This window comes from Vespula pensylvanica, chromosome 6 (genome assembly GCF_014466175.1).
Source record: "Vespula pensylvanica isolate Volc-1 chromosome 6, ASM1446617v1, whole genome shotgun sequence".
NCBI lineage: Eukaryota > Metazoa > Arthropoda > Insecta > Hymenoptera > Vespidae > Vespula > Vespula pensylvanica.
This window is the reverse complement of record NC_057690.1, coordinates 718,740-743,473: the sequence shown is the minus strand read 5'-3', so window position 1 is coordinate 743,473 and position 24,734 is coordinate 718,740. Positions and strand designations below refer to the sequence as shown.

Here is a 24,734-nt window from a genome sequence, read left to right as displayed (position 1 = left end):
AGAGAATTCAAGAAGAGAAATGAAATCGAATTTGCGTAGATTAAGTGATCTATATACGTGCCTTGTTATTCCGGACCATTTGTCTTATGGGACAGCAGTAGAAGTTTTTTGATCCTGTTAAGGACACTTACTATACGTCTCATTTCAACTCGGTTCTCATCCTCCGTATAACGTCGACTCCGAACTCTTTTGTCTTTTTTCTCCCTCGAGGAAGCTACGTTTCAACGATGAGAGAAAAAACAAAAAAAGAGAAAGAAAAAAGTAAGAGGAGAAAAAAGAAACGAAGGTTGTATTATATCAACGGTAGAATATTATTATTCTCTATTCATTCATAAACTACCTTCATTCAGCCGTTGGGAGCTCAAAGAGATCGCGGACAAAGCTGACTTTGGACGTATACAAATGGTCACCTTCTAACAAGCGAGTCTAACGTTGTGTGCCGTAACAAACGATTCGTTCGCGGACGGTTAAGTTAAGTTTCTTCGTCTGGATTCATGCCAAAAGCATTTCACAACGTGCCGGAGCGAACCGCGTTTTCGTCTATTAGCAAGTAGAGTCTCCACCATCTGGACTCATCGATCGTTCGTACGAAACGACAGGACGTACTAGCTATCATTTCTTTTTTCTATTTTTTTCTCTCTCTTTTTTTTTTCCGCGTAAATAAAATTTCATTTCAAGAGCTCGTAGTCACATTCGAAAGTCCATATTTTCTATCTCCCATCTTTTTTTCTTTCTCTTTCTCTACATCTCCCTTTGTGAGCCTTTTTTTATCCGTTTGCGATGACAAAATATATAGATTGAATTTCGGTTAGTGACACGATGCGAGAGCCGAAGGGCATAATAAATATATAACGTTTCGGTCCAACGAGCATATCTGATTTAGATGGGGGTGTATTGTTTGTTAGGTTTGTAACATCGCAAACAAAATATTTCTTTCTATCGCGGTTACCAAGCTTTTGAAGTCGCCAAGCGAACGTAGAAAAACGATGAATTCGTAAATGAATTTGTAAATGAATTCGTTAATTCCAAAATAATATTTTCTTCGATGGTACACGTTCTGAACGTTTGGAGATGAATTTCGATTGACCGCGTATAGTGGAACGATTCGTAGGATATCTCGATATATATATATATATATATATATGTATATGTATATATATTGACTCCATTCCCTCGACTATGGCTGATCACATTTGACCGCGTAGATGTCTTGTACTCGCGTAATACGATTTTCCAGGTGTATCTATATCCATTAGAGCAAGTCCACTTTCGTCTGATTATGAGTCGAGCTTGAAGCGATACGGATGTACACCTACCTACCACGTAACGTTACGCCGTCAAAGAAAATAACTATCTCTTACAGGATACCTTATCGACCTTGTATTAATGTTGCGTGTAAAGAAGACGTTGATGTCGTCGTCGGTTTCGATCGATTTTTTGTCGTTTCTGACATCGTTTTAAGATAGGATTTCCCACTCTCATTTCAAATCCAATATATATCCTTCTCGCTTACACTTCGTCGCATCTTTTTAGTACAAAGATTTTCATGCGCGTGAAAGTCGCCTTATCTTGTTGTCACGTTCGTTTGCCAGGCAACTTTACGACTCCTATTTCCTAGATTTCGACTTTTCACTCTTTTTTCTTCTTTCTCGCGAAAAGTTTTTTCCTTTGTGGTAACGTCATTGATGGTTATGTGGTCTGTACAATCGTAACTATGAGACCTCCGATAACAAATGATTGATAACAATTTATAACTCTAGTTAATTGACTTTATCGCTACAGAGTAATAGTCAATGTAGAGAAGGAAGTTGGATTAACGAATTCGATGAGAAAGATCGGATATCTTGAAGCAACGGTGTCGTTGACGGCTCGTTCATTCCTTCATTGACACGTACATCCTTTCTATTGTCTAAAACTCTCGTTAGATCTTCTTTCCTTTTATCTGTCTTATAGGTGGATCTTTGGTTTCTCGTAACAAAAGATCTCGTTTCAACCATCTCCGTTTTGTATCTGAACGTTCGCTATTGTGCGTTCTAAATCTTGTCACTCAATCTTTAGCTAACTCTGATGAAAACAAGCGAGAATAAGGAAGTGAGATAGAAAGGAAGATAGGGAGATAAGGAGATAAGGAAATAAGGAGGGAGAGAGAGAGAGAGAGAGAGAGAGAGAGAGAGAGTCGCACAGACGACGTGATCCAAAGCGATATTCACTTTTTGGGGTTCTTTTATGAAACGAGAGTAAAGAACGATTACCGGTATCGCATCTTAATATTATCCGCTTGACGTGATTAACGCTTTACACGTTCTATGCCCTGTTCTATACTCGAGAAACAGAGAGATTTATCATCAACGATATCAGCATCCGTATCGACGTTGCATCGCGTGCAATCGACAACGTAACGTTACGTTAATATACCTTCAATAGTAAATACATCCATCTCTCTCTCTCTCTCTCTCTCTCTCTCTCTCTCTCTGGTGTTATTGTTGTTTCAAGTATTTGTAATCAATAATGCAACGCTTTTCACGCACGAATGAAATCGTTTTTATTTGTTTATTAATTTCTTTTTTATTCTTTTCCTTCCGACTTGTCCTTTTAAAATACGAAAAAAAATGTTTTCTCTTTGCGTACGTGAATTTTGTTCTCCTTTTCTTTTTTCTTCATCCTTGAAAAATCCTTTCCTCTAAAAAGTGTCTACTCGTTCCACTGGACATTTAAATTTACACATATTTCGTTAACTTGAGCCAGCTGTCAGCCTGTATTTCGTCTTGTATATATACCCTGCACGAGGACTTAAAGTTGGTCCGTTTTCCGAGGTACTCGACGAAGGGATTTGCGGGTTTCGTTCATCGAGCGCCATTTTACGTTTCTAACGACGTTAAATTCAGTAGGATTCCAAGTGACATTCACCTTCTCTCCCTTGTTCCTTCATTCTCCGTTTCTAATCTCTCTCGTTTTACGCTTCGGTGAACTAGTTTTGAGAAAGTTGTTAATGTCCTGTTAGGATATCTATACGCTTGTATAGCGCTTTTCCCACAATAGCGGACATCTCAATTTATTTCAATTTACAAGATCAAAAAAAGAAAAAAAAAAAAAACCACGACCACTCTGGCATTTTCTCGCAAATATTATTTTACAATCATCGTTTCTACTTTTGCGAATCCTATATTTACTTTTTTCTCTTTGAGTCGATATATTTTAAACGAGTACCTTAAATTATTTGATCTTGCTTGAGTTTGGAAACTGAAATATCTTTTTCCAATAGTTTTCCTCTCATTTCCTTTTTTCTCGTTTACTTCTTTCCTTTTTTGCTTTAAGATTTCAGGAAGTCGGCGTAACCGTTCACGGCGTCGTCACGTTTTTCGTGAGCGAAGTACATTTTCGTGACGGTGAATTTTCTGACGATAAGTAATTAATCCGTGAGGCCCCGAGAAGCAGGAGTAGATCGTATGGAAGTTAAAAAGTATCGATCTCGTTGTTTCGCACACGCGACGACGCCCGTACAACCCGTACATATAATGTACCTTGCATCCTATATAGATATATACATATATATGTATATATAAACATATAATATATTGGATATGTGTATGTGTGTGTATATATATTATGTATATCCTTAACGTTCGTGAAATTCGAGCAAAGGAGATGCACGCTGAAAGAATACAAAACAAAAAGAAGAAATACGGGTTGCGTTACAGGGTGGAGAAGAAAATATACGATTAGGTATCGCAAAATTTATCACAGTCTTGAAAATGGCGTTCGAGTGGAGGCCCTTTAATATCCTTAGCCTTTGTATTCCATGTAATTTCGTCGCTCTTCATTAAATTCTATTACTATTTCGTAAGTACTTGTGCTCTCCCTTCCTCTCTCTCTCTCTCTCTCTATATATATATATATATCTCTTTCTCTCTTTCTCTATTTTAGGCGTTAGACGAATTTCGAGAATTAATTACAATGTGTCTTGTCTTCTGTTACGAAGTATGTTTCACACCTACTAAATTTCTCGAAACAGGTACGCGTGTAAGCCTCGCGGCTATAGGTTATTCCCACAAGGATTGCGGAACTTATTTACTCTATATATCGAGACGCCACCATGGTCGAGGGTGGATAGGATATAGAGACACGAAGGGCGAAAAAGAAAAGGTGGAATGGAAAGAGAAAATTCTATTTAATTATTAATCTTTTTTACGATGCTACACGCGACTCTCTACATCGTTTCAAAGTTGGATAATAATAGCTTTTTGCTCGTACGAAAGCTCTAATGTTCATGTATTCAATTTTTCCTTCATCAAGAGTATCTCTTTTAATATTCTTAAAATTTTGTGTAATAGAAACCCTCTTATTCTTTGTTTTTTTCTTTCTTTTTTTTTTTTTTTTTTTTTACGTGTGTCTGCTTTGATGAAAACGATATTCTTGTGACTCTAAAAAGATTTTATGAAAAATTTTACTTTATTCGATCGACAATGTTTCGTAAGATTTATTATTGTTAATAATTTAATTTTTTTCTTTATATTTCTTATAAGATGTATCTTATATCGTATATTACTTACATATGCGAGACTGTTATGTAACACATAAATCTTCGAAGCTCTCGTTTGAGCGGGTAATATTTAAAAAAAAAAAGAAGAAAAAGGAATCGTTCTACTATATGGAAAGGAGGGTTTAGTCGCAACCCTCTTATCCCTTGAACCTCACCACAAATACGAGCGAACAATGTGAAAAGTGGTCTAGCTTATCGTCGGACAAGTTAGATCTGTAGGCACGAGAGGTTTTTCTTCGTCTTTATACAGAGTGAAAAAAAGAAACGAGTTTTGCGATTTTTCTTCGTCGAGTGAAAATTTTTTTCGTTAAATTAAATCTCTCAAACGTGTTGTGTTTAGCAAAAGAAAAATAGTTCTTGTCAAACAAATTTTTTAACACTCCAATAATATTTCGTTATTAATAATTTATATAATCTGGTGTTTGATGTTAAATAAATTATAAAATTTGTTTGACGATTATTTCAATATTTATAAAGTTGTCTTAAGTTTCAAAAATTCTCTAGCCGAAACTCCTACTTCGTATAAGTTTGCGTATACTTGACAAAAAAACTTCAAGTTTCTAAATTAGTAGATATTACTAGGCACGTTTCGGAGTAGCTTTCTTTAAAAAACATTAAAATCTGATTTTTCGCATTGTTAATTCATAGAGAAATATGGAAAATATTTCGTTGACATATCCCCATAGTTTTGTATTAATTTGTAAAAATGAACCGTAAGCCACGTCCAATCTTTTTTGAGTTGCGTCTGTAATGGAACGTGAAATTAATATTACGCGAGCACTCTGTTTTTTCCTCTTTCTCATCATCCTCTTCCTCTCTTTTTCTTTCTCTCTCTTTCTCTTTTCCGAGTTCTTCTTTAAAGGATAGCACAAGAGCTTACTACCATGGTAGCCGGCGGTTAAAACGCGAGTGGTTAATAATTGCGGAGACTGACGAGTGGTAGAGAAGAGTAAGGGCAAAGTCGTAACTTTCGAATAGTGGAAGAAGCTTGCGAGTTTGAAAGCTCGCAAGCTTGCATCCTTATTACGAAATATCCATTGTATCATGCGTGCGTTTACCAATACCATTTTTATTCCGATCTCGACGTATCAAACAATTTGACTTCGTTTCATTAATACCATTTTTTAATTTCCGTTATATATGCGTGCTACTCAGAGTATTAAAAAAATGTAATTTTGATTTTTAACAAAAATTACGTTACCATCCTCGTATGTATTTTTTCTTCTTCGTATTTTTATTTTTCAACATTCACAGATATGCACGAGCAAACACGAAAGAAATTTCGTCGAGAGATGCATTTGCGTATCTGTGAATAATTAGCGAGTTTTCTAATTACATCTTCTATCAATATAGACTTCAGCAGAGATGGAGAGAGAGAGAGAGAGAGAGAGAGAGAGAGAGAGAGAGAGAGAGAGAGAACAGAGAACCAAAAAAAAAAAAAATAAAAAATACAAATGTACGTCTAATCGTAAATGCGTTTGCGAAATGGATCAAAGTAAACAATACTGTTTTTTTTTCCGGTACCTAAGTGATTCGTCGGCTTCCATTAAGGGACTCGAGGAGATCTAACAGCCGAGCAAACAAAAAGATATTTATGCAGGATTATTATTCAGCAAAGGTCCATAAGTAATTCGATAGTCTCGTTTCCTCGTCAATGTCTCTCTTTTTCTCCTTCTTCTAAATACAAACATACATATTTTTAAGAATCATTGAAAATAACAACGGCGAGGGAATTACAAAAAAAGAAAAATATTCTTGGTATTGTAGAATTCGTGATGAAATAGGTTTGTTAGATCGAACGTTCATTATTATCAACAAAACTGATATAAATTAATTTGAAGGTTTCCCGGTTTGACTTTGCGGTCTATTGATCGATCCCATACACTAGAATTGAAGCTTTCCTCTTTGTTAAATGGTGTTACGTTTTCTATGTATATATAATATACATAGAAAGGTACATATACGTGAATATACATATTTATCTATATGTATGTGTAGAAATGCGCTTCCTGAGAATGGAGGGTTTGCTGGCTTTGCGGCACATTACCTCGGTAAAGCGGTACTTTCACGTGTGAAGTTCACGATCACGCGAGCACAGACTGATCACCATTTAACGAGCCATGCATTTCTTCCTTTTTCCTTCTTCTTTGATTGATTTATTTATTTCTTGTTTTCTTTTGTCCTTTGATTAATTTTTTACTGTTCTCTCTCTCCCACAGACAATTTTATTTTATTTTATTTTATTTTATTTTATTTTATTTTATTTTATTTTATTTTATTTTTCAGTCGTTATTTTTTTCAAATTCGTTCATCTGTCTCTAAATGCGTTATTATAAAGTTGTATTATATTAAGACGAATCATTCTATAGTCCTTCGTAAAGAAAACGTTCGAGTCACTTGACATTAGGGATTAACTGTCACACCTTACACACTTCTCCACTTAAAGAAAATTCATCCATCTTTTTATTTATCTTCTTTGTCAGTGTACTGAAAAAGAGAAACAACCTTCGAAGAAAAGCGGCCTATTCATCGGCGACATATATGTGTGTGTGTGTGTGTGTGTGTGTGTGTGTGTGTGTGTATTATACATATGTATATATATATAGGTGACATAAATAGTCCATGAATTGTTAAGTAAGCTTCGTGTAATGCCATAGCGAAACTTATGTAAGTATACCACTCGCTAGAACTTTTACTCGATTGTTTTACATACAACTATACTTACAATAGTTTACACGTTGATACAAACTTGTCATTAAAAAATCTACAAAGTGGGACAATACTTTGAGCATCGTTCGTATTACTTCGAAGGGCACATATTTCCTTTTTTCATTTTTTCTTTTCATTTATCTCTTCGTAACTTTTGGCTATCCACGAGTAAGTAAATAAGTAAGTAAGTGACTAAGTGACGATCGGAGTAGAAAGAAAAATATAATATTTTTCTTTCCGCCTGTTAAGAAAGAAAATATGGCGCGAGAGAACAAGATTAAACTTCTTAATATTTACTTCTTATACACACACATACGCACACACACACACACACATATATATATATATATTATTTATGAAGATTTACCGTTAATGATTTTGATCAAATAATACGTTATTTTATAGGATCTCGTAAATTGCATTCTACTTTATTTTCTACATTCTGTAATTTTGTTTTTTCTTTAAATCGAAACCGGGATAAGGAATAGTGTAGAAGAAGTATAGTAAAGGTGTAACAACCAGTAAAGTCGTTTCATTTCGCCGGCCGAATTTCTCCCTCCTTTGATACAAAATCGATACCACCTATATATCGATCGCGCGTACTCGATAACGCATCGTAAAATACATCCATGTACGTTGTACCTAGATATATACGTATATATCTATATACTTATATTTACGACTTCGACCATGTACATACACGTGTACATTTCGAGAAACCTATTGACGAGGTTTTATGATTCGAATCGATCCATATCGTTCAGTCGAATGCACTTCTTTTCTTTCTTTCGATATCGATTAAAAAATTGCAGAGAGAAACAACGCCCATATATGTGTAGTAGCAATGAAATAATTTTTCTTTGATATAGAAATTAATAATTTAATTATTTTCTCGCACCAATAATCATCTCCGTTATTACGGTAGATTTTATGCTACGAGCTTATAACGGCGATATTGGACACCCTTTCGAGCGTTCTATCACAAACGTGCCATTTTATCGCCATCAGCTGTTATTAAGCGATAAAATAAAACAAGGCACCCTTCTGTCATCTTTTTTTTTTTCTTTTTTATTTTTTTACTTTTTTATTATTTCTTCTTTTCTTTATTCTCGGTCGGTGTCTTTTTCCGGTATGCAAGGTAAACGTTACAACGTGACCGCTTTGACATGCTTCAAAATTGCAAAAAATTCAGTGTATTAAAAAGGTGATATATAAATAGATAGGACGTGTAGCTCGTGAACACTTGTAAATTTTACGAGATCAAAAAATATGTTAAGCTTAAAGCCAACAGAAAAGTTTCGAGCAATTCCTTTTTAATTGCTTTGGTTATACATACGTACATACGTTAATACGGAAATTTCGCGTGTGTTTCGTTGAAACTTTAGGGAAAAACAGTTTGATCGATTTGGAAATAGAGTGAACGTACTGCGTGGTCGGTTTTCGCATTAATTATCTCGTTAATGGAGTCACGATGAACAACGCGATGCCTCGAAACATTAGAAAACGTAGAGGTAAGAGGTAGAGATAGAACGAACGAGGGTGAAAGAGAGAGAGAGAGAGAGAGAGAGAGAGAGAGAAAGCGTGTAATGTCGAGGGTGAATTTCTAAGAGCACACGAGCCGCGAGAGCAATCGAATTACTAGACTCTAAAGTGCAAGATCGTGCTACATTTGGTTCGAGTTAGGGTTAGTTCGAACTCGTTATCATCTCTCATCTTCGCGCTGCATGTTCTTTCATTAAAAATTCCTCGATCGAATCGATTTTCCACGTTGTTTCTCAATTGACTTCCGCGAAGGTCACCCCTCTTGCCGTTTTCGTGCTTTATTACGTACGAGAATAAATCTTGTCTATCCATTCGAAATTTGACGTTTTTACTATTTCCAATATCACCGAAGCGATTATTGTTCCGGAGAAATACCGAGAGCGATTCCGGAGTCAAGAAACTTTTGTCAAAGCTTTGTCTTTGTCCAAACGTTCGGAATTTAAAGGAAATGGAAGAAGAAGAGAAAAAAAAATATAGGAAAAAAAAAAAAAGAAAGAAAGAAAATAAAAAGGAAAATGGAGCGACAAAGCATTCCGCTAGTTAGACGACTCTACTACGTAAGAGACTTTATCCCGTAAATAAAAGTAAACGATTGGGGCTTTACTAGGCACGTGTTTCCATTAGGAAGAGAACAAAGAGAGATCGTAAACCGGAGAGATCTTTCTTAAAAATTCGTATAACGTCTTCGATAAGATCTATCATTCCTTCTTTTCTCTTAATGGAAGATAAATGCGTTAAGGGAATAAGATCGGTTGGTTCAACGACGAATTCAAGGAAAGAAGGGAGAAATATTATATATTGAAATTGCGTTTCAATTTTTAACGAACGTCCTCGAATTGATTTATTTACAAATACGCACCGTTAGACGTTAAATAGTAAAGAAGAATAAACGCAACTGGCAATTTCGTTTTCAAGTTTATACCTAGTTGGAAAAAGTTGGTAGGTATTTCTTGGAAAAGTACCGGTGCGAAAGTATTTTCCCGACGAGTTATTCCTTCGAATATTCTAGCATCGATTCGTAAAAGCATTCGAGCGATCGAAAGAGTAATACGAACGCGTACTAGCTTGCCCTAGGTCCCGTTTCCAACGGAGCGTATTCAGCTTACCGGAAGCATCTCGTCGCAAAAGTTTTCCGGAAGAAATACGCGATCGCAGAGTCTCGTCGCCGAGTTTTTATTCGAAAGAGATCGAGCGAGTTTCGACGCGTGAAATTCTCCATCGTTCCTTTAGCTTTCATCCTCACAACGATTATAGTTGTTTCCTCCTTGAGTAATCCTCACCACCACCATCACCACTGCCATCATCACCATCATCATCGACAGCAGCAGCGGCATTCATCTGACTGGTACGTTGCTTTGTGTACATTTATTCTTTGGAACTGAAGCCGCGCTCGACCCAATTTCAACCCCCTTTTCACTCGGCTAGTTCATCAATTATGAATACCATCTTCTCTGATGGCGCGGATGAAGGGTAAATTTTAGAGAGATTCGTGGATGCCGGTATACGTACTTGACTCCTGCTCGTTGAGAGATCACGGGACTAACTCATAAATTACTCATCGCTCGATTAAAGGACAACCAACGTGTTAAGGATGTAAAAGGAAAAGTAAGGTGGGCGATGATACGTGCGTTGCGGGAGCAAGCTTGGATACTTACATAAATGATAGGGCTATGAGGACTAACGTCATTGCTTTATTTTCTAAGAGAACGAATAATTTTTGGTGAACGTTCGTCGTAAACATTTTGAAAATTTCGAAATCGTAAGGTTTCTCTTTCGAGAGAAACGATCGAGGGGATAAAAAGTAGCGGGAAATTTATTGCGCGTTACCATTTCAGCTTCGTTGAAATTCAAGCGCGATGCTTTTCGTTATTTACCTTCCTCCTAGACGAGTACTCATTACAATCGTTATTTTCTCTTTTCTTTCTTTATTTCTTTTTCCCTTCCTTTCTTGCTTTTTCCTTCTCCCCTCTTTTTTCTTATCTTTCCAAAGTGAATCTTTTTGTTCTCTTATTTTTTCCCCAGAAATACTACGGAAAGGAATTAAACGTTCAATTTTTGTTCAAAGCCTTTGAAATACGATTTGAAATGAACTTTGGAAATAGATACATATACGCACATACAAACGAGTATTGAAATTTGTTCCATTTATAAAGTTACGAATGGTAGGTGGTTTTAATCAGAAATCGGACCTTTTACCGCACTTACCAACGAATCGTTAATGGGGTCGGGAGATACAGTTATCAAAGGAAAAAACGATCTCCAACGTGGGCATAACCCGAAAATCGCTCTATAAAGTGTTTAATTAAATTAATGCTCTCGCGACAAATTAGAGCTACTTCTTTTTCTCAGCATTTTTTTCAAGATTCTTCTTTAAGTTCGTACAATTTTTGTATCTCTCTTTTTCTTTTTCGTTCCCCATCGTGCTTTTTATAATCTTACGTCATACTCGCTGGATGCATTTGCAACTTTGTTAGAGCGTGTACCGTTGCATTAACCCCAGGGGTATCGAGACGGAAACTCTTTTGCTTTCCTCTATGAACGTTTGAAAAATGAAATTGTATAATTTTATTATCATTATCATTAGTATTAGTATTGTCGTCGTTACTCGAAGATGACGCGACGCGCATTTGCTCTCTTACTATTTTTTCGAGATAGACGCAGGTTTTTTTGTAACTTTGCTCGGAAAGAAACGGATGATTAACGCGGATGAATCTAAACGAAAGAATGGAAAGGAAAAGAATACAAAGTTGTAATACGTGTCGGACGATCATCGTTACGTGTCTATCGAAAACGTTGAAAGGAGCTTTCACGGAGAGAAAGCGAATCTGTCGATAACGATTTGTCGAGCATGAAACGTTGAGAACTAGACGCGGAACAAGCTTATTACGCGTTTTCAACGAGACAGAAACCAACGTTGGACGGTCGTGATAAGTAAACGAGACTAATTTCGAAGTAATTGAAACGCTCCACGCGCTGAAACTCGTTGCGCCAGGTACCTTTGCATTTTGAATTAACTTTCGAGCAAGCGAACTCTAACCATTCGTTGCTTCCGCGTGCTTTTCGTTTTCGCGTTTCCTCTTTTCCGGATAAGGTACCTCCATTTTCGTGACTCAAGTGGATTTCGTTTCCGATGGTTGGCTTAATACGTTGAAACGTTGGTTAAATCGCAGCGAGGTCTCGTACGGATTCTCTTTTGTGCGACGGCCCTTTTCAAAATTGATTGGACGTACCAAACATTGTGTTACACATAATTTCTTGATAATTATATTGTTTCGTTTTATTGGTCTATTTTATTGGTATTATCGATACTGACCGGTTAGTGGCTGGTATAACGTTGCCGATATTAAACATCTCTTGACACATTAATCATTTTAACAAAATTTAGATGGAAATTCCCTAAATGTAATACTACGTGCGTTGGTACACCTAATAGATCTAATATAATAGAACGAATAGTGTATGTATATAAGATATTCTAATATTATTATCAAATTTAATTTATGCACGTTTTAATGATTAAAACAAAGCGCTATTAACCGAACCAGGACTATTATTTGATGTACATTAATTACGTCGAATTTCCATGTGATAATGTTCTTCTTAATGATTTAAACAATTTCGAAACCGCACACTTTGCCGACGTAGAAAATAATTCAAGAGAAACATCGTATCCGTGGGATTAATTTCCATCGGAACTCCCAGCTTTGCGCTTCATTAAAATACTAAAGTTGCTCGGGCCGAACCAGAGATCGGGAACGAAGAATTTGCATGATGGAGAATCGACAATGATAATCGCGGCATATAATCGCGTTTCAGCTTCGAACATGTTTTTTCTTAATATTTTTTTTTCCTTCCTCCCGAAATACACGTCGAACGTACACATTCTATATTTATCGTTTTAACTGTTAACACGCGTTTACCCGACGAGCCAGTTATCCGTTCGTAATTTATTCATTTACGTTCCTTCGCGTTCTCGATTTAATGCTAATTCATAATAGATCATACGAGAATTGACAGTGACTCGAAAAATCGATTAGTTCGTTCCACTCGACGAATGCGTTCTATCCGATACGTGAAAGATTTATTTAACGAGATAGCACGGATAGAGGAGAAAACCGTGCACTTTTACACTTACTTTGATTACATTTTAATAAACGTTCTTTTTTTTTCTTTTTTTTCTTTCTCTCTTTTTTTTTTTTTTTTATTTCGTCGTGTCTCTCGTAGTTTCAGATCTCGATGAAAAAAAGAAAAAAAAAAAAAAAAGGAATTCCAAACTTTTACTCAAACATTCAAGACAGTCGGTCCGACTACATGCGTCTATCAAGGGAATGTATTTCTTTTAGAGCTTAGAAAAATGAGTCGGAAAGAGTTAATAAAAGATTTTCTTCCCTCCCATAATAGTTTGATCGTAGAGGATAAAATATATCGAAGTTTGATCGTTTTTTGAGAAGAAATATACCACTCAAAAGTCACAAGGGTCTATAAACGTAGGATATACATATTTCGCGAGAAGTTCCAAGCGCATTGCCGTATATCCTTCCGATTTCTTTTTCCTTTTTATTTTTCTCTCGTCTTTAACGTAAGAGAGAAGGGAGTTGGGAAGAAGAAAAGAAAGAAGAAGAAGGAGAAGAAGATGAAGAAGAAGAAGAAGAAGACGAAGATGAAGAAGGGGATGAACGTGACGCGACTTTCGAGAAGGAGCGCATCGTACGTCGGTAATTCGGTGTTGCTTACCTGCGCTACGAACGCCAAGCAGCAGTAGAGTATTTCCTCGAGTTATTTCTTTCCCAAAGCGAGAAAGAAAAGCATTTTTAAACCACCGACGTATTTACGCTCTCTCTCTCTCTCTTACTTTTGTTAAACGTTTCCAAAGAAGCCTCGAGGGTTAGTTAGCCCGACTCTCTTTTTTCTCCTCTTTTCCTTTTCTTCCTTAACGTTAATCCTTTCAAATCGAGTTAATGCACTTATTTATTAATTTTTTTTTTTTATTCCACCGCAACACACCGTTATCACATTCATCGATATAAAGATATCGAGCGTTCGAGGGGTTTGCGTCTGGAATAATTCATGGCTAAGAGGGTTGGTTCGCATCTATAAGGTAAACAGACTTTATCGGCGATCTCGTCGAAGCTGAAACGAGCTTCTACTTTTTCATAAGTCAAACAAAGATGGCGCTGCGAATATCCTCTTCGCTCTTTCTTCTTTTCTTTTTTTTTCTTTTTTTCTTCTATCTTGAATGAATTCTCTAACTTTTGTCAGTCGATGTAATTAATATTCCAACGTGTAATTTATCGGGATATTGTGCGATAAAAGAAAGAAGGAACCTGTTTCATTCACACGCATGCACGCACGCATGCACGCAAATATGCGCACACGTTATATTACATTTATCATAGATTTCGCGTGAACTGCAAAAAGTAAAAGATCGAAAGACCTATTCCCCTTCGAAAGAGTCAAACTACCGGTTGTAACTAGCGTGAGATCGTGCAATGTTTTCCAAGCAAAATCGCGAAGGAAAGGAATTCTCGAAAGGGTCGGTACGAGACTGAGAAACGAGAATAGGGTTCGCTTGGTTACCAGGGTAGGATGGTGGGATGGGTATGGGTTAGGCAGGCAGGCAGGCAGGCAGGCAGGCAGGCAGGAGGGGGAGGTTAAGAGAGTTGGACTTAGAAAGGAGGAGTGAATCGCAGAAGGCAACGCGCTGTAATTTGCGCTCCGCTCGGTCATAACAATAGCTGTGGATTTCTTGGCATGCAGCGAACTACCGTGTTTGACTATGAACTCGCAGAGTCACGCGATTTACAGCTGACGCGTTCCACCGTGTTGGAAGTTGCTAACGCTGTGCCAGTCCTATCGCCATTCTTCCGATACGTTCGATGAACGCGACGAGCGATACACGAGAATCCACCCTCCAACAAATTTGTTTGAAACGTCGTCTCCGACTTAAAGTTTAGTTCGATGTATCGTTTAGCACCGTTCATTCGGACGTTCTAAATTGCAACTCGATTTTCGTTTTATCCGTCTGCGTTGGACCTTCGATTACAATGCCTGTATCGTTTCAATGTGTAATAATTAATTTGAACGTAAGATGGATTCGAACGATAGATAGATATGAAATTCTTAGTTGCGCGGGTCACGACGCGTCGCTAAATGTATGGGGTTGCCGCAGGGTGAAAGTTGGGTCGCTCGAGGAGGATAGCTTTTGCCATTGGCTTGGCGAGAGAATACGAACGTTTCCGGAAAAAGCCGAGGTACGCTTTAGCTCAGTCGTGGTCCATTCGCTCAACACATTCATCGTTTGGCGTGTCGAGTGCAAGAGAGAGCGCGTGACGTATATAAAAAGGGTGCGTGTGCGCGCGCACGTGAGATTAAGAGAGAAAGAGAGAGAAAGAGAGAGAGAGAGAGAGAGAGAGAGAGAGAGAGAGAAGGAGAGAGTGAAAGAGTGAGAGAAAGAGAAAGAGAGAAAAAGTTTCGTCGAATTTTCATTCGTCGAAAGAGTGCGTGCGTGTATGTGAGAGAGAGAGAGGGATTCGAATCCACTTGCGTTCACTCGGTGTCATCGCGAAATTCTCGTCTACTCTTTCTTCTTTTTTCATACTCTTTTCTATCTTTTGATTCCTTTTGCGTTCGACATCCCTTGTGTTATCGTGGTTCGTGCGAACGTCATCAAACGATAAGTGCCAACAACGACGACCTTCCTCAGAGTCCAGTATCAACCGTCCGACGCTGCACGTTGTAGAGATAAAGAGAAAGAGAAAGAGAGAGAGAGAGAGAGAAGCAGACGGAGGGAGAGAGAGAGAGAGAGAGAGAAAGAGATAAATAGATAGATAGGTAGATAGATAAATAGAGAAGGATAGATATCGTACGATCGTATCACGTTATTTTCTTCTTGTCTATCCCTTCACCTTCTGTGAAAACACGGTGTCGTGTATGTGTGTTTATTTGTGAAGGTGTCTCGAAAGGGACGTCAAGTCTCTTTGTCACAACGGTGTGACGAACGTAAGAGAACGGTCGTACGTGTATTCGAGCGTCATAAGCATCAGTTTCTCTATATTTCTTTTTCCTTTTATATCTATTTCTCTCTATTTCTTTCTACTTTTCTTTTTCTTTCTATATCATTCTCTTGGTTATATTATACCAGCTACAATTCTTCTATTTTAAAGAGAGAGAGAGAGAGAGAGAAAGAGAGAAAATTCGATTGGAGATATAATCGTCGTAGATAAGAATTGTCGACGACAAACCTTTTAATTGAAATTCTCTGCTCTGCTTTAATTCCGTTTTACCACGATTTACCTGGAAACGTACTCAAAGTCGACTCTTTGAATTTCATTGATAGTACTAGGAACGATTCTTACGAGATTCGTATGTCGATATAAAAAATTCATTTTGTTTCTTTAATAAAAATATCCCATTAATATCGTGTATTCCATTCAGATTCGTAATGATTTGGTGTTAATCGTTGATTAAAATCTATAAGGAAAGGTAATTTTTATTTAATCGTTGATTTGTCATGGATTACGATCGTATCTCAAATAAATCGTTTAATAGGAACGGATAAGAGGTCGATAAATATGACGAGTTTATCGATGCGATCGGAAATGCTTTTAAGCCGAGACAATTCATATCGAAGTTATAAGTCGATAAGTGTCTTACAATTTGTACTTTACCGAGTTCATTATTCTTGGCAGAAGACCAATGAAATTTTCAACATCCACGTTTATATCCTTTTCTCTTTATCTCTTATTTTTTTCTCCTTTTACTCTCTCTCTCTCTCTCTCTCTCTCTCTCTCTCTCTCTCTCTCTCTCTCTCTCTCTCTCTCTCTCTCTCTCTCTCTCTCTCTCTCTCTCTTTGTCTCTCTCGTTCCCTATTTCTCTCTTTGCTAATGGTCTATCAAACGGGAGTGTTTTAACGAGCGGTCGATGTCGGATGTTTACATTCTTTTTATCCCCGGTTTATTGATTTACCATTGGCATTCGAATGATCTACCATTTATTTCCGTATAAAACAAAATTTTTTTCTTGACTACGCACGTTGATTATTTCAAAAGTACGTATACGTTTGTTCCGTATACGTCTTTAAAAATTTTACGATAATATTTCAAATTATCGAATAAAGAAAAAAATTGTTACTTTTTCCTACGGACGATCGTTTCTCGTATTTAATATTATTGTTATTTGTTTGTTATTATTTCCCATATACGTATCGAATTCAATAAAAATTTATTTTACCCTCGACGATAGCTTTATTTCAGAACGTTCGTTGTAAAGAATTACGCGAGCCGAGTGTCGTTAGAATACCCATTGAAAGTTATTCGTGGTTGGTAATCAGCGATATCCCGTTATAAAGGGCAATCGGAAACAGAAAGAGGTAGATAGAGAGAAAGAGATAGAGAGACAGAGAAATGGTACACATGGGAATCGCGGGTCAGTACTTCGCGGAATTGGAGCCAAATTTTGATGGCCCACCGAAAGCCATCGATCCAGCTGTGCGTGCTCGAAAGCTAGTAAGTAAACGATGATTCAGATAGTTCGTCAAAGATATATGTGCGTACTTGTGTATATATGTATGTAGATCTAGGTATGTATGTGTGATTTTATGTTCTATGTACCTATATCCATGCGATCATTAGAAAAAACCGATTGTTTGTTCTTTCTAGTAAACTTATTAAAAGTTCGTGTTCGGTATAATGTTCAAAAAAGAAGAAGAAGAAGAAGAAAAAAAAAAAGAGCAAATTATCATTTTTCTATGGCAACGTACGGTAACGTGTCTTCGTTATTTACAAGCGTTATCCTCGGACTATACGCTTCTTGTACAATATCCAAATGTATGGATAATGGAAACGAACGAGACAACCAATTTCGCCGGGAGAGGGTCAGAAATGGTAATGGTTTATCTTTACGAGCGAGTGTTTGGAATCACGCACGAAAAAGAACTTGATATTGTATTTTTTTGCGTTGGATGGTAATAGCCTGATAAATACATACATGTATATATATATGTGTGTGTGTGTGCGTGTATATTATATGTACCGTGAAAATATCGTTAGCCATAATATCATTGATAGAAACGAAATAAAGATAACATCTTTTCTGTAGGTAGAAATATTTAATCCGTTTTCTAGCGTAAAATACGTAGAGAAAGGGTGAAATCGTTACTGGTTCACGGTGTTTACGTGTAACAGTTTCAAATCGATCGGTATCCAACGTCGTTTTAAACGAGCGAAAACGATGATTAATATGAGCGACAAGTCACTTGTCGCATACGCAATTGCGCGAGATATAACAGCGAACGGAATTTAATGTCACCGGTAAACCATTATTGACGTTTCGTAAGCTTCTTTGAAATACGGCATTGTATCGCGCCATGTGAAGTATGTTTCGATTATCTTTAGCTTTGAACTCATGAACGTAGTATCGCTGACACAGATGTTCAATGTCTTCGATCAACCATTTTTACAGGTAATTCTATCTAATTTTATCGGTGGAATATTATGTGTATACAACATAGATATAGCGATTATTATTCGTATAGTATGAAATGTTAAGTGGTGATGAGCGATAACGTAGAAAGACATCGGTTCTTTGAAATCGTAGAATTTTCTCTTTTGTACGACAGTGCAGCTTCCTCTACTTAGCCGGTCGATACGGGGATACACCTTAATACTATCTATACAGTATATATCCCTCTGGTTTCTAGCACGAGAAGGTGCAACAACGTGTTCCTCTATTCGACGTTCCCGGAATATTTCTACGAAAGAATGAATCGAATGCTTCCGTGTATGTGCTTGGTATGTAATTCGTACGTGTCGGAACGCAGATAGAAAATAAATATCGATAGGAAAATTTACTTTTTTTCTTTTCTTTTCTTTTTTTTTTTTTTTTAAATTTCTTCTACACAGTCGATATCGAATGATTTTAATCGAAGAGGGAACGTTTCGATAATGACGATTTTATTTTTTTCTTCTATACGCATACGTACATGCATATATACGTATATTTTTGTATATATGTGTGTGTGTGTATTTATATACATATCTGTTGTTAGCCGTTTTATATTTCTCCCCTTTTTTACTTTTATTTCGATCAGAATAAAATCATGGTACCGAGCACATTGTTTTACGCTATCATTTAACGAGTGTGCCGATTAAAGGGAGATCTCTTCGGATTATCGTAGCTGTGCGGAAAAAGAGTTCGTCGGTTGAGTACGCATTAAAAAGTTTTCACGTATTTATGTGTCTCCACTGTGTATATGTGTGCTTATAACCGTAAGATGAAAAACGAATAACGTTAATCCCACTTTATACCGCGTAAGTGCCGACGCTTATCTCCTTCTCGAGATCGATTAAATACCAGAGCGCGTTTAGGTAAAAGAATCTCTTTCGAGTAACGAAAGTAGAGAATCCTTTTTTCCTCGGCGCGTGTAGGTGGAACTGTATATGATATTTTATGAGGACGTTGAGATAATATGAAAAGGAAAATATTCCTTTGTCGACGGATACGATAAAAGTAAATCTCTATCGTCGTATTATATCGTATAGTTTTTCTCTTCTTTTTCCTTGTGTCCGTAAGATTTATAATACGGTATAAGTATAAAAGATAAAGAGATATAAAGAGAAAAAGAATTGTATTGTCGGGGGAAATGGATATGGATTAATCAATTTATTCTGATCGGTTCGCGACGGTGAATCGAATTTATCGATGGAAATAAAACGCTTTCTTCTTTTATTCCTTTTAATGGTTACAAAATGTGAAAAGAAAAATAGAAGAAAAAAAGATAAAGATCCGTGTTATTTCGGGGTTCTCAAAGATCGCACTCTTCGCCGAGGATTGGAAAAGTCCGAGAGTGCCATTTCGAGACAAGTGGTCCCTGTCGCCCGAGTGCAAGCGGCTTATCGTCTTCATCCGTAGAGGATGATGACGGCTCGCTTCGAGAGGATTGAATTCGATTTTCGTGAAGGGGAGAGGAAAGGAGAAAGAGAGAGAAAGAGGAGAGGAGAGGAGAGGAGAGGAGAGGAGAGGAGAGGAGAGGATTCTCTTCTTTGCAATTGGAGAGTCTCGTGATGACGCGTATATAGCTTACTATGTCGTATTCTGTCTGGGTTGCGTCTCTGGTCTCACCCCCGTGACACCTTGGAGTAGTAAGGACAGAAAAAAAACAGGAAAGAAAAAAAGGAACAAAAAAGAAAAAGAAAAGAATAATATTTATGTCTCCTCGAGACTATCTTACTCCTTCGACTTTAATTTTTTTTTTCATTTTCTTTCTTTCTTTCTTTCTTTCTTTCTTTCTTTCTTCACGGATTTTTCCATCTCTGTTACACGTTTAAAGCTAGTCGACGAGAGAAGGTAGAGCACTCGAAAGGAGTGCTCTTGACACCCCGTTCTACGTAATACACCTTGATACTACTACACTACACCTAGTTCTACATATGTATATTCCAAGTCACTCGGAACTTGTACACTTACCTACCGAACGACTTTCGAGTAGGTATACCTAACTGCGTGTCTACGTACGTTAAGTAAACATACTTAATTACGGTGATTCCACGTATCGTGATCGATAATGAAAACTTTCTTCGTGATATTGTCGCAAACGAGCATCTTTCGTTTCATTTCGCTCGATTTATCCCACCCTGCGTATCTTTCTCCGGTCAAAGTAAGATAAATCTCTCTCGTGAATGAATAAAAGTGTAGGAAGAACGTTGAAGGGAGGGAGAGAGAGAGAGAGAGAGAGAGGGAGAGAGAGAGAGACGAAGAGATAGAAAGGGAGGGGGAAAGAAGAGTTTTAAATTATCAAGGTTTTTATTGAGAAGTAAATTATCGATTAAAAATATTAATAGCTATTTGTATCTCGCGCTTTACAATAAAGTTCGCGTTGAATGTCGCAGGAAGGTGGGCGTTTCAATATATTGAAAAATCTTTTCGAAAGAATGCAATTTTAGTTTCATATCTGAAAAATCATTCTTGTAAATGGAAATAAAAGGGAATGATATTGTTTGTCACAATTGGATACTTTTTTCTATGCGGAACGAACAAATACAGGTAGAGATGGATCATTTTTGATTTTATTACATTTATTGAGTGCTGTCAGGTGCAAAAAAGAAGTAGAAGAAAAAAAAGCAGAATCCAATAGTCGAAAAAAAATTATATATATATATATATATCGATATTATTAGATATATATATACATTGTTATTAACTATACGGTCGTTCCGCAGGTGGGCATGGAAAGAAGAGACATGATCTTAACAGCAGTATTTGGAACAGTCGGAGCTTTAGCAGTGATCGTCGCTTTGGGTTTGGCAGTGTGGTTCTATCTCCGTGCGAGAAAATCGAAACAGCGCGATGACGATCTCGAGGATCCGAACGAGCACAGCGACGGTGGTACAGGTCATCAAACGCAGTCGACGAAGAAGAATGGTTTCTTAAATCTGAAGACATGTCTTATCAGCACAAAAACCCTTGGGTAAGCTGTGATATCTCTCCCGCTCTCTTTCTCTCTCTCTCTCTCTCTCTCTTTCTCTCTTTCCCTGTCTCTTTTTTTCGTGAGAAACTCGTTTCTCTAATTTTCTTTTAATTCATAGAAAATTAGGAAGGTCGAGGCCAAATACGAGAGCCTTCAACGTGCCCTCGTTTCACAACTCACGGAAATGATTACGTCGTTATCAGACTGCCACTCTTCGCAGCCAAAATTTTATTAATCGCTTTTTGTTCATTAGGGTTTATGACACCAAGAACGAGCACGTCGTTTTTTATTCAATGTCAAATGAAAATTAAATCTCCGTGAACGTGGGATATATAACGTCGAACGGAGTATAAACGGAATATCGAGTATGTCGTTAGAAGTATCTGATTAGAAAGGGATACGTAAATGCGCTTAGGAGACTCCTTTAATGAACTATCAATGTTGACGTAATCGTTTTATTCGTTAAGAAGCCGATAAAATCCATCGTTTGTTTTTTCTTATTAATTCTATCATTATTTTGACAACAAAAAAATTCGATAATTTTGACTTTTAAGTAGAAAGTTAAAGTTCCATTATTCGCAGTTGCTAACTTAACTCGTTGGATAAATTTTAATGTTCGTGCGTAGCGAGTTACCGACCGCGTTCGAGTATAGAGTGATCGGTAATTCGTAACTTTCTACATTGCCGACGATAGGATAATAGTCGCTCTCTGCTTGATAACTCGTAGAAATGATCGCGTGATTTTGTCCTTGGTAAAATGAATTTTTCAAGAAATCTGCATTTGCTTGGAGGGATCTGTATTTCCCTTCGTTAGTAAATTAATTAGAAATTTTTTGTTAAATATCTACGAACGAGATGCAAAAGAAGAATCTTGCATAACAAAGCTCGTGAAATTTTGAACGAATCGGAAGAAAATATGATCGTTACGGTATAGTTTTACGTATTATGTTTGGTCATTGATCTACGATATCGTATTAACGAAAATCTATAATTCCATTCCAAAAGAAGATCAAAAAAGTTCAATGATAACATCGATTTCGTTCGAAGCACAAAATCAGATATTTAATTTCAATCTTTCTTGCAAGAAAATCCTATAATACGTAAAATTATCGTATCCCTTTTTATCCCGAATGTCTCAACGCGATAAAAAATTAATTGAACCATCAAGTGGCATCTCTTTCACCGTGAACGAACGCGTCTTCCGTATCCGTGAACGACTTCGTTCGTTGATTCAATCACATTCTTCCGTCTGATTGGATTTTATTCGATCTACACCTTCTTTTATATTTCTATCTCTCTTTCTCTTTCACGCAGACTCTTTTAGTGGCATCGCAGCAAGTACTATCGCTTCGAGTTTTTCAAATGTTTTCCTCGTATCGTCTTTGTTCTCATTCTTTGTGAAAAACAAGTACTGCCCGACTTCCTGTTGTCAGAAAATTTCACTTAGAAAAACCGACGGAATTTAACCTTGATCCTGAATATTTAGGTTAATTTGATAGAATCATATCGAAGGATAAGGACAAATAAAAAGCATCGACGGATATAACTTCGATGCACGTTGCATCCACTCGAAGGAGAATCGTTTCGCTGTACTTCCCTGTATTTCCCAAAGGATCTGAAAATTTATCGAAAGATGGGCATGTGTGGTTTCCCGTGTCCTTAAAATCCATCCTTGAAATTTACCCTCTAATCCTTTTACTCTCGATATGCGTCATATTATCCACTTTTTTTTTCGTTTACCTACCACATGGATTTACTCTCGTAACACTTCTATAGCTTTCACCCTTATCGTTTAATTCTTTTACCAATGAGAGGACGAAACGATACGATACGATACGATATATCATACATACATACATACATACATACATACATACATACATACATACATACATACATACATATAAAACGTTGTTTAGAGAGGAGTCCACCAAGGGATATACGATAAATAAAACTACCCTTATCGCGTTACCGCTAGATGCGTTCTGGAAAAAGAGAGTATTTTTTTTCCTTTTCTTTCCTCGTTCTCTACTACTACTTCTTTCTTTTTTATTTTTTCTATTAATCCTTTTTTTTTCTTGTTTACGCCGACCGCTTATCTTTCACATTTTTTATACAGCCCGTCATAGATAATTTGCGAATCGAACATTCTCTCTTCCAGTAGCAATGGCAGCAATGAGAAAGAGAAAGATAGAGAAAGAGAAAGAGAAAGAGAAAGAAAAAGAGAAAAAGAAAAAGAGAAAGACACAGAGAGACAGAGAGAGAGAGAGAGAGAGAGAGAGAGAGAGAGAGAGAGAGAGAGAGAGAGAAAGAGAAAGAGAGAATGCTCGAGGAGAAAGAATCTCTTCTCCTTTCGTTCTATGGTGATGGAACACACAGAGAGAAAAATCCATTATGGAGCGAGGTCTTCACAATGCTTGTCCCCACCTCGTTCTTTCCTTTCCCTCATTTCGCTCGCATTTATTTCACAATTGCATTTAAAGTACCTCCCCGCGTTTGCTGTTCATGAAACATCCCAAAGGATTTTTCTTTTTTCTTCTTCTCCTTTTCTTTCTTCTCTTTTTTAGTCTGGCAAGTCGCTCTTTCGAAATATAATATCAGAAAGTACATCAGAAGTACGTTTGCGCGTGACAAATAATCTTTCTATATCAAAGTTTTTCGTTGTTGTTTTTCTTTTTTTTTTTCTTTTGTTTTTGTTTTTTTTTATTTCTTATATTTCTTTATTTCTTTATTTATTTCTTTTTAATTCGATATTATAGATACGTCGGGTTAGATTATAATACAATCAAACGAAGTAATTCGTTCGTTTTATCTCTTTTCCATTCGTTTATGCTTCTCACGGTGACCGATTGATTTTTTTCCAGATTTTTCTCATCCTCTTCTCTTTCTCTCGTTTTTTCCCCTATCTCTCTCTCTCTCTCTCTCTCTCTCTCTCTCTCTCTCTCTCTCTCTTTTTTTTTATTTTATTTTCATCTTTACAACAACCCCCCTCTTTAAAATTCAGCACACGAAAACGTTCTTCCAAGTTTTCCGCTTTAACCGTCGAGAAGGACGTGCTCTCGTACGCTGGCATATCGTCGAAAGAACGAAAGAGAGGAGGAGAGAAATAGAGAGAGATAGAGAGAGAGAGAGAGAGAGAGAGAGAAAGAAAGAGAGAGAGAGAGAGAGAGAGAGAGAGAGAGAGAGAGAGAGAGAGAGAGAGAGAGAGAGAGAGAGAGAGAGAGAGAGAGAGAGAGTGATCACGAGATGTTCCACGGCTTGAGGTGAAAACAATGGAAGCAGAAATAGAAAACTGTCTGTCAATGACCACCACAGTCGCGTTTTCTAGCGTGTGCTCTCTTAACGCTTTGAACGTGTACACGTGGAGACATCTTTCAAGATTTTCCTCTCCCTGTCTGTATGTCTGTCTGTCCGTCTCTTTTTAACTTCTATCTTTTGTCAGTACTTTCTCTCCTTCTCTTCCTCCCTCTACCTTCATCT

General features: G+C 37.0%; 1 protein-coding gene across 10 annotated transcripts in view; it reads left to right on the top strand.

Moving 5' to 3' along the window:
- LOC122630189 (synaptotagmin-7) overlaps positions 1-24,734 on the top strand; it is a 105,734-nt gene that overhangs the window by 11,444 nt on the left and 69,556 nt on the right. For 4 of the 10 annotated variants that reach the window (XM_043814419.1, XM_043814418.1, XM_043814417.1 and 1 more), the window contains one exon: positions 21,007-21,254. In XM_043814419.1, coding sequence (XP_043670354.1) covers positions 21,013-21,254 — 242 coding nt within the window. In that variant the 5' untranslated portion in view covers positions 21,007-21,012. Of the gene's footprint in view, positions 1-10,044; positions 10,137-17,040; positions 17,296-18,178; positions 18,251-18,427; positions 18,580-20,743; positions 20,831-21,006; positions 21,255-24,734 lie in introns of those variants that run through there. The other 6 variants (XM_043814415.1, XM_043814409.1, XM_043814411.1 and 3 more) reach the window with 6 other exon arrangements.